We start from the raw sequence: 13,435 nt of genomic DNA, 5'->3' as shown, positions 1-13,435 counted from the left end.
AGGGAAATGAAGAAGTAGATATATTAGCTAAACAGGGCCTGAAATCAGATATTATTAACTTAAATATTCCTTTAAGCAAAAGTGAGAGGAAATCTATTATTCAAAATAAAATCCTTAAACTTTGGCAGGAACAAGGCGATAATCATGATAAAGGTAGACATTTATACATAATTCAAAAGAATGTGTGAGCAATAATTGTATAAATGGAAGGCGGAAAGAAGAGATAGTAATTTCTCGACTTAGAATTGGTCATACTGGACTAGCTCTTTCAGAATAGGAAAACATGAAACTGGGACTTGTAGTTATTGTAATCAGATGGAAACAGTGGAGCATGTCTTATAAGAATGTAATAAATATTCAGAGCAATGTCAGCATTTAAAGTCAATATTAATAGAGAAAATATAGGACTGTCTATAATAAATCTTTTAAGAAATAAATCAAATTATGTTAGAAATCAATTAATTAGATTTTTTTTAAAACACTGGGTTATTTAATCGTATTTAAAGTATGTATGTATGTATCTGTGTGTGCGCGCGCGCGTGCGTGCGTGCGTATGTATGTATGTATGTATGTATGTGTATACCTGTGCATACACATACATACATATATATGAGTGTGTATGGATGTGAATTTGCACATTGTGCATACATACCATTGAGGTGTATTATTAAATTCCCTCTGGGAACATTGATGACCAACACTCCAGTCTGGTAGGTGGCGGTAAATGCACCTTAAGTTGGTTCCCATCCGCCAATAAAACTCAACGGAAGAAGAAGAAGAAGGAGGAGGAGGAGGAGGAGGAGGATGTTTTGTCACTTGTAGTTCCGGTGGCTTCTGCAACCTGTGTACTATGAATTAAGACCCGAAAAGATATCAGACCTAGCTCATTTCTACGGAGACTGACGTTCATTGTTTCGTTAAACGTGATCTCAGAGTGACCTCTGGGAGGTTCTGCGCTTCTGGGTCATGTACCGGCCGGACCAACCTGAGCAGAGGCCACGGGTGCCGTTTGGTCCTCCACCGCCCCTCGGTCTGCATGTCAGACCTCCAGTGGCCTGTCCCCCGCCTCACCCTGGACACGGTGGACCGTTTTCGGAGAGCCGTTTTCTGTTCAGCAGGCCGCCAGCAAGCCACTTCGTCAGTGTACGTACCGACTTTTTCCTGAGCTACCTCTGTGGCTAATAGCAGTGCTTTACTGCGCGGTTAGCTTTACACAGACAGCAGGTTGCTTCAGAACAAGGGTTGCTGCTGCTGTCTTTGTTCTGCTACAGCTTCTATTACTGTGGAGTATATATCAGAATTTGAAATAAGTGAACATCCCTGCTCACTTATTTACTCACTTATTTACGTTGTTTCACAATGTAAACCGTTTTCAGCACTGATCAGATTTATGTCACGATTAAACTTTAGCTGTATGCTAAATAAACCAATCATGAGCTGTCTTGTTTGCGGTGCTTCACTGCATGCTTCTACATTATTTCAGTTTTTAAATGAACAGTGTTCCTGACGGCCATCCTGGAGTACATGTAAACTAGAGCCATAGCCTGACAGTTTGGAGGAAATTGACTTTGTCATTTAGTCTTTCTTTTTTCTTTTTCTTTTTTTTTTCTTTTTGCACAGTAGTTGTGTAGTAGGACAATCAATAAGGTAGGTATCGAAAACAGCATACGCCTTTTCAAGAAATGTTTACCTCAGTACAGTTTTTAATGTATAAAATGTGCATATGTATTTTTGGATTAAAAGACTATTTACAATATGTAAAAAATAAAAATAAAAAAAAGAAAGAAAAAGAGAAAAAAGTAAAACTGCAAATGCATAAATGTTTTCAGTGAAACAAGATTTTGAATTGAACGAGAACATCACTAGTTTTTGTGAGAGCAGAAGCTAAGAGGGCCCCAAGGTTATGGACCAGGTCGCCTCTATAGTCATGGCCAAAAGTTTTGAGAATGATTCAAATGTTAATATTTACAAAGTCTACTGCTTCAGTTTTTATAATGGCAATTTGCATATACTCCAGAATGTTATAAAGAGTGATCAGCTTAACAGCAATTAATTGCAAAGTCAATATTTGCCTAGAAAATGAACTTTATCCCCCAAAACACATTTTTGGTGGAAAGAAAATGGCCAAGTTAAACCCAGCCTTAAAAGGACCAGCTAACATCGTTTCAGTGATTGCTTCATTAACACAGGTGTGGGTGTTGATGAGGACAGGGCTGGAGATCAATCTGTCATGATTAAGTAAGAATGACACCAATGGACACTTTAAAAAGAGGCTGGTGCTTGGCATCATTGTTTCTCTTCTGTGAACCATGGTTATCCCTAAAGAAATATGTGCAGTCATCATTGCACTGCACAAAAATGGCCTAACAGGGAAGAGTATCGCAGCTAGAAAGATTGCACCTCAGTTAACAATCTATCGCATCATCAAGAACTTCAAGGAGAGAGGTTCCATTGTTGCCAAAAAGGGCTCCAGGGCGCCCAAGAAAGACCAGCAAGCGCCAGGACCGTCTCTTAAAATTGTTTCAGCTGCGGGATTGGGCTACCAGCAGTGCAGAGCTTGCTCTGGAATGGCAGCAGGCAGATGTGAGTGCATCTGCACACACTGTGAGGCGGAGACTCTTGGAGCAAGGCCTGGTCTCAAGGAGGGCAGCAAAGAAGCCACTTCTCTCCAGGAAAAACATCAGGGACAGACTGATATTCTGCAAAAGGTACAGGGAGTGGACTGCTGAGGACTGGGGTAAAGCCATTTTCTCTGATGAATCCCTTTTCCGATTGTTTGGGACATCTGGAAAACAGCTTGTTCGGAGAAGACGAGGTGAGAGCTACCACCAGTCTTGTCTCATGCCAACTGTAAAGCATCCTGAAACCATTCATGTGTGGGGTTGCTTCTCAGCCAAAGGAGTTGGCTCTCTCTCAGTCTTGCCTAAAAACACTGCCATGAATAAAGAATGGTACCAAAATGTCCTCCGAGAGCAACTTCTCCTAACTTTCCAAGAGCAGTTTGGTGATGAACAATGCCTTTTCCAGCATGATGGAGCACCTTGCCATAAAGCAAAGGTGATAACTAACTGGCTTAGGGAACAAAACATAGAGATTTTGGGTCCATGGCCTGGAAACTCCCCAGATCTTAATCCCATTGAAAACTTGTGGTCAATTATCAAGAGACGGGTGGATAAACAAAAACCTAGGAATTCTGACAAAATGCAAGCATTGATTGTGCAATAATGGACTGCTATCAGTCCGGATTTGGTCCAGACCAGAAGTTGATTGAGAACATGCCAGGGAGAATTGCAGAGGTCCTGAAGAAGAGGGGTCAACACTGCAAATATTGACTTGCTGCATTAACTCATTGTGTCAATAAAAGCTTTTGTTTCTCATAATATGATTGTAATTGTATTTCTGTATGTGATGAAAACATCTGACATACACACATGAAAACCAGAGGGCAGCAGATCATGTGGAAATATATTTGTGTCATTCTCAAAACTTATGGCCATGACTGTACATGCCAAGCAGCTCCTTCACCATCTCCTCTTAAATCCATCTATTTCCCCAGCAATCAACACAGCATAAATCGTTTATTTCATGGAAGTTATGTTACCTGATATTGTTATATCTTCACTTATCCCCTTAATGTACAATACTTTGATCAACCATTTGTTGTTTTCAGTTGTGCTTTATAAGAAGACAAATTTGACTGAATAGCCACAGATTCTGCATTTAAGCACAGCTTATGTTGATCCTCAAAACCATGGTGTGTTTTTGCAACCAGCCTCTTTGATCTTACCCAGTTTATAATAGAGACAAATCATAATTCACAATTATGTGACTTATGTCACATAAACTTATGTCCCAAAGTCAATGATCCGATGCACTTTGCTAAAGTTTGGATCCATTCTGACATGAATTTGTGTGAACTGAAATATCAGAGCGAGTCGTACTCAATGACTGAGTGAACAAACGATCATACAGCCATTTTTCCACTGTCTGCCTGTTTAATAACAGAAGGATAGATGTTGTATAGTGTCAGAGTTAGCAGGGGGACCTTTAGGGCTAAACAATGTTATAAAATCATGGGATGGTAATATTGCAGATAAACATAACATCATCAGTTGAAGTAAATCCATATTTTCCTTTCTTACTGTCATCTCTGTCTCGAAAACTCTGGAATGTTAACCCCCATGGCCACAGTCAGCTCTGATGGGGTGAGCATCTTATAAAGTGAAAATCTTCACGGAGAAGGAATTTTTTGCAGTCTGAGCTCATGGAGTAAAATTATTGCATTTCTAACACTTGGGTGATATCATTACGCACACAGATGCTGTGATGATGTTTCATAAGCAACGTCTGAATCATGATTAAACATCTTTAGTTTTCTAATATTCATCTTATGTAAACTTTATTAGCATTGCAAAATACAGCTAACATGGCCATGGCTGGTAATGTTAAGACACCTGCAGTTGTCTGTGTTTGTGGAAAATCCTCCTTCATACAGAGCAAAATATGAAGTTTAACTAACTGTGAAATGACTCTAAGAACAGTATGCTGATGAAACACAAATTTCGTTTGCCTTACCAACTAAAACTACACCTAATTAAAAGATGAAATGCACACTAATGAAATATATCCGAGTTATTTGGAAATGACAGAGTGCCAGGCCATGAGCAGGGTAGAACATCTTGGTTAGCGTTGTTCTATTGTAAAATAACAGTAAAATTTGTTGGAATCCAGGAAGTCGGTGCAAAGTCAGGCTGATAAATTATACACATTTTGAGGTGCCTATAAATGTTATTGAAGAACTTTTTGGGTTTCATACCAACCTGTAGAAGTCAAAATTATTATTAAAGATGTGTACACACACATATATATACGTGTATATATAACTAATTAAAATAACACTTTTGCTTAAAATCTAAGCCATACTGTTGTTTTGTACTTTTCTCAGCCAACAGCAAGATTTTCTGCAGTCCATTTACGTATTTTTTTTTTCCTTCCGTCATGACAAACGTTTATTTTTTTCCTGAAGATGGACAATTTGTGCTGGACAGAGTAAGTTGACATGAACATTAATTGTTTAAATACTGTTCTTAACCACATATCTTATATATTAATGCTGATATTCAGTTAGCACGTTTTCAGTTTCAAACTTTAGCTGCCTATTTTGCAAGGTTAGCTTATTCCTCACTTTTGTTTTCTTAAGTTTTTGTATGACTGTTTTTGCATTCTTCTTTTGTTAAGTAAAGTGTTAAAGGAACTAATGTGGTTCTCATATTTTGCAGGGTAAAATTAAAAGTGAACAGAACCCCTGAAGAGATGATTTGACTTTTGAGACATTCTCAGCTGTTTCTGCTGTGGCTTATACAGCACTGACTAACAGGCTTGGAGAAACTAATGCATTTGTCTGGAGATGTGTAAAAGTTTGAGCTATTTAGAAATTTGTAAATTTATCTAACATTGCATAGTTCTAATTGGATAAAATTTGCATTCTGCTTTTGTCTTTCATTTGATCGTTATTAGTATTATTCATGTGTTTCTAGATTTTTTTTTAAGTATCTCCGGTTCACATTTTGTTGTTGTACTGCTAAATTTTTTTATCAATTTACTGAAATTGGAAGACGATGTATATATTTTTAAGCATACAGTTTATGACTGTGCATTCTTATGACCTCGTCAACTTTGATTAATAGCTGTGCAGTTTAAGATAAAATTCTGTAGCAAAGGTGCACATTCTCATTGATTCTAAGTTTGGAAGTGATCATTTGTTAAGTTTACACTTTTATTTCAAGCCTGTTTAGAACTTTGTCCTTGAGCAAAAACACAATCAGATGTGGAGATCAAGACATGGATCAACTTCTGACACATGGAGGAGTAAAGAAGATTGTTCTTCTACTAAAAGCTGAGGTGTTTGATTGTGTTTATTTGTGGTTTCAGCAATTTTGAATATGTATTTACCACTCTTACTTTTGCAGTTTTGATGTTCAGTAGGCTATCATTTGAGTTATTTTAAAAATGTTTCTGCAACTTCCAAAAATTATTTACTAAACTATAAATTTGAATCAGGATGTTTTTGTCTAATCTACTCATTAAATTTTATCTTATGTCAATCATTTGATGCACTTAATTGTTTAATGTAACAATGTCAATGGCATTATTCTTTGTTGTGACATTTTTTTAAATGTAATTTTATTATTTTTGCTTTTGCACCAGTCATGTATTTTATTTTTGGGTGAGCTTTTGTAACAACTGTAAAGATGAGGCTGGTAACTTTTTTATAAAAAAACAAGGATTGTATTGAAATGTCGTGTCAGTGAGATCAGTTAGCTCTAAACTAACTAAAGAATTAGTTTAGGCAACGTGAGAAACTTGGTATGTTCCAAACATTTCATGGCAGTCTTGGTGAACCTGCATAGTTCTCCTGCAGAATTATGAGAGGCAATTTTGTCCTTCTTTTTTGAAATTAAAGGTTCCATGACATCAGAGTTTCTTTCCTGAAACAACTCATCTTCCTGCTGCTGAACCAGAGTTAACACAACGTATATGTTCAATCTATAGTTATACCAGTTATAAGTCAGTTTCAGTCTTTCATAGCTGCATGTCCAGCAACATACTGTGTTGCACACTACACCTACTCACACTCAGTTAACACCTCTTCAGGTCATTCCACAGTTCATATGCGAACTGATAAACAGAAGTTACTTGTGTCTAAACATGAAGTATAGCCAAATGAAGGATGTTCCACATCGTTTGATTGTCTATGGTTCAATTTAAATTTTTGATTGACCAATCAAGTGTGCCATCCTGAGCATTAATTCTTTTATATTATCAATGTGTGTTTTTTTGTGATATATATAATTTTTGTTTGTATATTTTCTAACTTCTTGTATTCTAAGAATAAGACCAAAATTCTTTTCTGTTTATGGTTAAAGTTTGAGATATTAACATTTTGAATATGGCCATTTTTACAAGTTTACATAATAGTAACTATTTGCAAAGAAAATGACTTACCAGCAAACAATGAGACCCCTTTAGACCTAGACATCACTTTCACCTATACTGATGGTTATTAAAGTTTTATTTTGTATGTCACTAAAACATGAATTCTGAATACTCTCAGCCCCACTGTAGCAACTTCCCTATAGACCATAGTATAGTGGGAGGCAGCCAGCACCTTGTTCCTTCGGCAGAACTGCAACGTCATCAGGCCCCACCATGGAATCCTTTAATTGTGAAACGCCACTCTCAAGACAACAGGTCTGTGTATGAATATTTTTTAAGTTTCTACTGGAACTTTGTTGTACTTTTGTTTCTTTAAAAAATTGAATCAATTCTTATTCATTTTTAGTGATCGGGCTGGAGAGGAATTTCTGAGATGCCTTGCGGCCAACAAACCTCTACCAGACTATCTGAAAGGGAATATGACATACAATTTGTTTGATGCATTGAAGTCTGCTAAAGACCTGAAAGAAGCAGTCAAAGGAGATCCACAGTTCCAGAAGCATGTTGGCAGGGACAAGAGTCGAAGCAGAAGTCAAAGTCGGGGCAGAAGTCGAGGGAGGTCTCGAGCCAAAAGCCGACCAAGAAGCAAAAGCAGGGGAAGAAGCAGAAGTACGGGAAGAAGCAAAAGCTGTGCACGTGGAAAGAGTCGAGCTAGAAGCAAAAGTAGGGCTCGCAGTCGGAGCCGAAGTCAGAGCAAGAAGAGTCACAAACGAAGTAAGAGCAAAGTCAGAAGGTCTAAGTCCCGTAGTGTCAGTATTGAAAAAAAGAGGAAGAGGACCCCTGTGCATAGTAGCAACAGCAGTGTTGGCAGTAGCAATTTGACAGGAAACAGTTTGTTAGAAGGACTGAAGATGGTCATGAAGAGCAAAGATTTGGAAGAACGGTTACCAGCACTCAAAGATGCCATCCTTGGTATTCAAGTAAGAGTCTTCAGCCGTTACTTTTTCACTGAGTCATTTTGAAAAAATGTTACCTGTGATTTTCTTTTAAATGAAAGTACTGCAATTCATCTGCATTTAATTTTCGTTCAGTTTCATTAATATTCAGTTAAGTTGAACAGAGAATCCACATTGTGCAATTACACATCAAACAGATGCAATTAAATTATGACTATGGAAATGGATCAAATGTCTCAGGTTTTCATATTAATCTGGAGGCTGAGTTCACACTCTGCAGCTGCACTGAAGACTGGAATTAGAAGCGGCAGTTAAAGTTTTGAAATCAGGGAGCATCTTTCAAATACTTAAAAACCTTGATTTAAACACGGCGAGTGTCAAGATGGGCCACTGAAAAAGTGGCATTGTTCCATTTCAAGCTTCGCTCATGAACAAATTAATTTGATCACATTTATGTACAGCACTACCAACATCAATGGGTTTGAAGGGTATGTATTACACTCAACTGTCACTCAACTTCATATGTTTGCAAAGCCAGTGGAGCAAATAAGTTAATATAATGCTCTGCAGCTTAAATACCATGTGGTCATAACGTCTCACAGAACCCAACTTTACAAAATACAAACTTGATTTCAAGTGGAGAAATAGATGGTAAAGCAATAAAAGATTTTTATGTGTTTGAAGGGTATGTATTACATTCTGGAAATAACAGAAATGAATCACAATTTGATCATATTGTTCATGCAGAATGCATTTATTACCAGACCAATTTAATCTTTCCCCTTATTCCCTATAAGTATTTGTTTTAATTTGTTCTGCACAGGTTTTTGATGAAACCAAAAAGCTGGAAAGTACCTCTGCTAAGTACAAGATTGAGAAGTGGAACAGTCTGGACAATATAACATCGATGGAGAGCGACAGCATGTTGCTGCCTCATGAGAGAGTTGGCAGTGACTTTTCTTGGCTCAATGACAATGGTCAGGAGAACCTGTCCGTTCAGAAGGCTAGCGTGCTGGAGGATGAGGAGTCTTTCTTGTATGGGGCTGAACCACCTCATAATGGAGGCCATGTCAAAGTGGAAAAAAACAATTTTTCTGGTGTTGGCGGTCACCAGAACAAGTCCCTATACAGTGGGCTTAATTTGGTTGATCCAACCCCCCCCCAACAGATTTCTTTATCGACTTTTTCCTCCGTCAGTCTGGACAGCATAGAATGTGAGAAAATCAAGAATATATTAAATAGTCTGGGTGGAACATCAGATATTGGCAAGATGCTGATGAAAACTCAAGGCCAAAAGGAGGGCAGTGAGGTGTCTGGTGCTCTATTCAGTTCTGACACAGCAGCAGAGACACTGAGTAACCCAAATGTACGGAAAGCTCTGGAGTCTCTTCAGTCTCTGATCAAAGGTTAGCACCTTCTTGTCTGTTACAACAAGGCCAATTTCTTTTCTTCAGTATGCAGCTAAACATGTTGCCCAATGGCAAAGACGAGGTTATCCTTGTGAATTTAAATCAGTTATGTATGTAGAATAGAATGACTCTTCATGAGACTAATTCTACAACAAAGGGTCCTCAGTCCTGAGGCTTCCTCAGATCTGCTGTAACACAGATTACTGCAGGAGATCCTTCCTGCTATTTTTATCTATAGCTCCTCATTGATTAAACTTGGAGAGCTTGATGTACATTTGCTTTTCCTTTGGTCCCACCAAAGTATTTTGCAGTGGACTTTAATATATCACTTACTGATAGTAGCTCAAGAGTTTTTGTCATGTGTCTCCTCACTGTTTGTCTCCTGATTTTGAGTTGAATCTTGAGGAGATCCTGATTTTCTGAGACCGATTTTTGAGTTTGTGTTTCTTATCATACAGCTGCGGCTTATCTTCCAGTTATTTATCTAGCTCTGCTGAACAAAGCAAAAAGTGGACATAAAAAAGTCAAATGCTGATAATAATAATAATTAAGATGGTCTCATGCATCAGCTTCTTTACTGTCGTCTTGTATGCACTGAAATGTGTTTTGTCTAATTTCCTTAAGCAACAAAGGAGAAACGGACAAAAAGTAATGACCAGTCCCTGACCTCATCTGATAAACACAAGGTAAGAGATTTTCAAGCAACCATAATTATGAAATTAAACATCCAAATGTTGAAACGCATCCTCTCACACTTATTCTTAAAAACATACCCTATGCTTTACAGTCAGATGACCATGGTGATAAGAAAAGAGCTAAAATGAAGCAAATTGAATCCTTAGCAGCAGAAATGGAGGAGTTGCTCAGACACGAAGGTAACAAGTTTTCTCTGTAGGTTTTCTTCCTTCTGTAAACCTTATTTCCACCATACTTTGCAGCATTTATTTTCTGTTTCCAGGGCTGGGTTTTATTTCTCCAGTGGTTGGGTTTTACTGCCAGAAATGTCAGGAGTTCATTGGAGATTTGAATTCTGCTGAAAACCATGCAACTTTCCACCAAAGTGTGAGTATGTTTGTGCTGGATGTTCTGTTGCTTTCTTGTAAATGTGAACGTTATTTGGTGATAAAGCTACCTGCCCATGTTCAGAGTGCCTATTTTATTAGGCAATAAATTACTTTTGTCCATCCAGTCAACTTGTCAGTCAGTCGACTACTGTATAAATATCTGAAATCATAGAAAAATGTTGGACCTGTATATAAACAATTGCTATAAAAGGACAAAAATGTGGACAGTTTAGCCTGCCTAGCAAAATATGACGGAACCTTTCAGTACAGTTAATCTGGAAAGTATTTACTCCGTTTCATTTGTTCCACATTTTATGTTAAGTACTATTCCAAATTCTATTAAATTATCTTTCCTAATAATTCTACATACAAATATCCCATTATGACAATATTAAAATGAAATTGAGATATTTTCAAATAAATTAAAAATAGGAAACCAAGAAATCACATATACATAAGTATTCACAACTTATGCTTAATACTTTGTTGAACCACCTTTGGCTGCAATTTCAGCCTCCAGTGTTTTTGAACATGATGTTACCAGATAGTATGACCCATTCCTCTCTGCAGTTCTTCTCCAGCTCCACCAAGTTGAATGGAAATGTCTGTCAGCCATTTTCAGATCTCTCCAGAGATGTTCAATCAAATTACAATTTTGACTTTTCTGCTGCTGTGCTGTGGTGCACCTTCTGCCTGCATTTTACAAAGAATATTTAGTTGCTACAATAAAGAGTTGTCCTATTGGAGGGTGCTTTACTCTTTTAATGTGTTCCGAATGTCATCAAGTTGATATCTTGACACTCCTGTTGTATTAAATTCAGGCTGACGTTTTTATTTATTTATTTATTTTTTTACATTTTAACATTTTTTAGCGGTCGGACAAGCATGCTAGAGACAGCAAAGGTCACAGCAGCAGCACCAGCAGCCAACCCTCCCATTCAGCCTCCTGGAGTGACAGAGACCTTCAGCGGAACTGGAAGGACGAGAAGGAGCACCGGAGCAGCCAACGAGACAGCAGGTCTGAGCAGGCAAACATCTTCTTACAGGAAGAGATGAAGAAGGAGAGGATGCTCATAACCGTCAGCAGAGGGCTAACGCCTCCACCTCAAAGTGTCACTGTGAAACAGGAGAACAAGGAGCACGGGAAAGGCAGAGAAAAACCAGACAGCAGTGATAAATCATCCAAAACCAGCAGAGAGAAACACAAGGCGGAAAATTTTGAGAGCTGTGACAGCAATGAAGAAGACAAATCACCTAAAGTCAAACATTCTAAAAAGAAAAAGAAGAAGGAGAAAAAGAAGAAGAAGAAGAGTAAGGATTAATGTTTGTCGCATACGGGTTTCTAAGAGTGCTGGCACACCGCTGCAGCTCAACATTAAAACTTTCAGGTCTTAAATTTCGTCAAGAAACCTTTCTGTATTGTTTTTTTTTTTTTGTTGTTCTGATCTGAGAAGAGTTCTCGTTAAAAATTCAGCATTTATTTTGCTGTATTAGTAAGTTCTCCTGCACAGACAAGAAACACAGAGACGTATCTGTGTGTATGTTATAGAGAGGGATGTTGGTAGGAATCACAACCTGGATTGGATTTTTGAGGCAGATGGATTTTCAGATGTTTGTCTTTTTATCTTTATTCCTCAGTCTGTAGTTTTAATGGAACTTGGTGTTGGCCGACAGTAGGAAGGACTCCAAAATGTCATACTGTCCTTGCTTTCTTATTCCACCGCATAAACACATTGATATTTACTTGTTCCGTTTATGTACTTTTACATCACAACTGGCTAATTGTTGTTACCTTTATTATGAGTATTTTCCTATTTTTATCAGAACTCCCAACATGACACGTGTCTGTATCTTGTGATATTGTAAATAAAGAAACCAAACCTTTTTAATAAAATGTGTGGAAAAGTCAGATGTAATTGTTGAAGTGGTGTCATTGTTGCCAGAATAATGTTACTGCCAAAAAGACCATATTTCTATCCTGTCTGAAACATGGATAGTCGTGACGTGTCGGTGTAACAGGCATATTTTCAGATTTGTCATCTTTGGTATTATGGGGCTGTTCTGTGAAACAACCTGTACCGCTGGAAAAGTGCAAAACTCACCCTGAATCTGAAAAGTGATGATTAAATCTTGTTTTTCATGTTTGTATAATGGACATAAACATTCCTCAGTGTAACTCCAATTGTCATGTACGGATAATGTCGTGTTTTGACATAAAACCAGACAAGATCAGTCATTTGAAAACCTAACTCTAGAGCATAAAGTATGAATACATCACCAAGGGTGATGAATATTTTTATTGTCTTTCTCACAATAAGAAAAGTTTTTTTAAGAAGTTACAAATCTGCTGGGGTTATGAATGTAAAATGTATAGTGCGGTTACTTACATTTGTACACCTTTACACTGATAATTTGTAGAAACAAAATCCATTTTTATGCTAATTGTCATGACAGAGTGTGCAGCCTGAGGAATTGTTTCATTTACTGAATTTGGGATGAAATATAAACACTATTGAAACCAAATTAGACTACACAGTGCCACAGTTGGTAGTGGTACCAACTGCGTTACAGCAACAAGGTCCTGCAGCTGAATCCCGTCCTTGGATCTTTCTGCATGGAGTTTGTATGTTCTCCCTGTGCATGTGAGGATTCTCTCCAGGTATGCCAACTTCCTCCTACAGTCCAAAAACATCACTGTTACTTGAATTGGTCTCTCTTGGTAGGTATATTACAGAGAAGGATGTGTGTGTGCATGGCTGTTTGTCCTGTTTGTCTCTGCCCTATGATGGAATGGCTGTTGTGAAATTTTCTCTTGTTCTCTTGTTTCTTCTTAATTATTAGTTTTATTACAGAAATTCAATGAATTTCCCTTTCTCCTACTCCATGGAAATAGTTTGGACACCTGATTCCATAGAAATGTAGAATGAAAGGATGTAAGGGCAAGTGGTGAAATGAGTGTCAGCGTACCACTCATCTAACAGAGCTATGCCACATTATATTGTAAATGTCCAGAATACAGTTTGTATTCATAAATGTGTCTGTACGTTGGAGCAGAGAGAGAAGACAGGCG

At 37.7% G+C, this 13,435-nt stretch overlaps 1 protein-coding gene across 2 annotated transcripts; it reads left to right on the top strand.

The window, feature by feature from the left end:
• Positions 1-783: 783 nt before the first annotated feature.
• On the top strand, positions 784-12,274 carry LOC103153127 (dentin sialophosphoprotein). 2 transcript variants are annotated; one of them, XM_007573936.2, is made up of 8 exons: positions 784-1,143; positions 7,115-7,251; positions 7,343-7,916; positions 8,716-9,298; positions 9,926-9,987; positions 10,089-10,176; positions 10,260-10,363; positions 11,238-12,274. In XM_007573936.2, the coding sequence occupies exons 1-8, from the start codon at positions 967-969 to the stop codon at positions 11,685-11,687; spliced, it is 2,175 nt and encodes a 724-aa protein (XP_007573998.1). In that variant the 5' UTR covers positions 784-966; the 3' UTR covers positions 11,688-12,274. The 2 variants fall into 2 exon arrangements, with proteins under 2 accessions (XP_007573998.1, XP_007574000.1); XM_007573938.2 differs by lacking the exon at positions 784-1,143 and adding an exon at positions 2,117-5,901.
• Positions 12,275-13,435: the final 1,161 nt, after the last annotated feature.

Source organism: Poecilia formosa, unplaced genomic scaffold (genome assembly GCF_000485575.1).
Source record: "Poecilia formosa unplaced genomic scaffold, Poecilia_formosa-5.1.2 Scaffold340, whole genome shotgun sequence".
In the NCBI taxonomy this organism is placed as follows: domain Eukaryota; kingdom Metazoa; phylum Chordata; class Actinopteri; order Cyprinodontiformes; family Poeciliidae; genus Poecilia; species Poecilia formosa.
The sequence above is the reverse complement of the archived record's forward strand: the minus strand, read 5'-3'. Positions and strand labels throughout refer to the sequence as shown.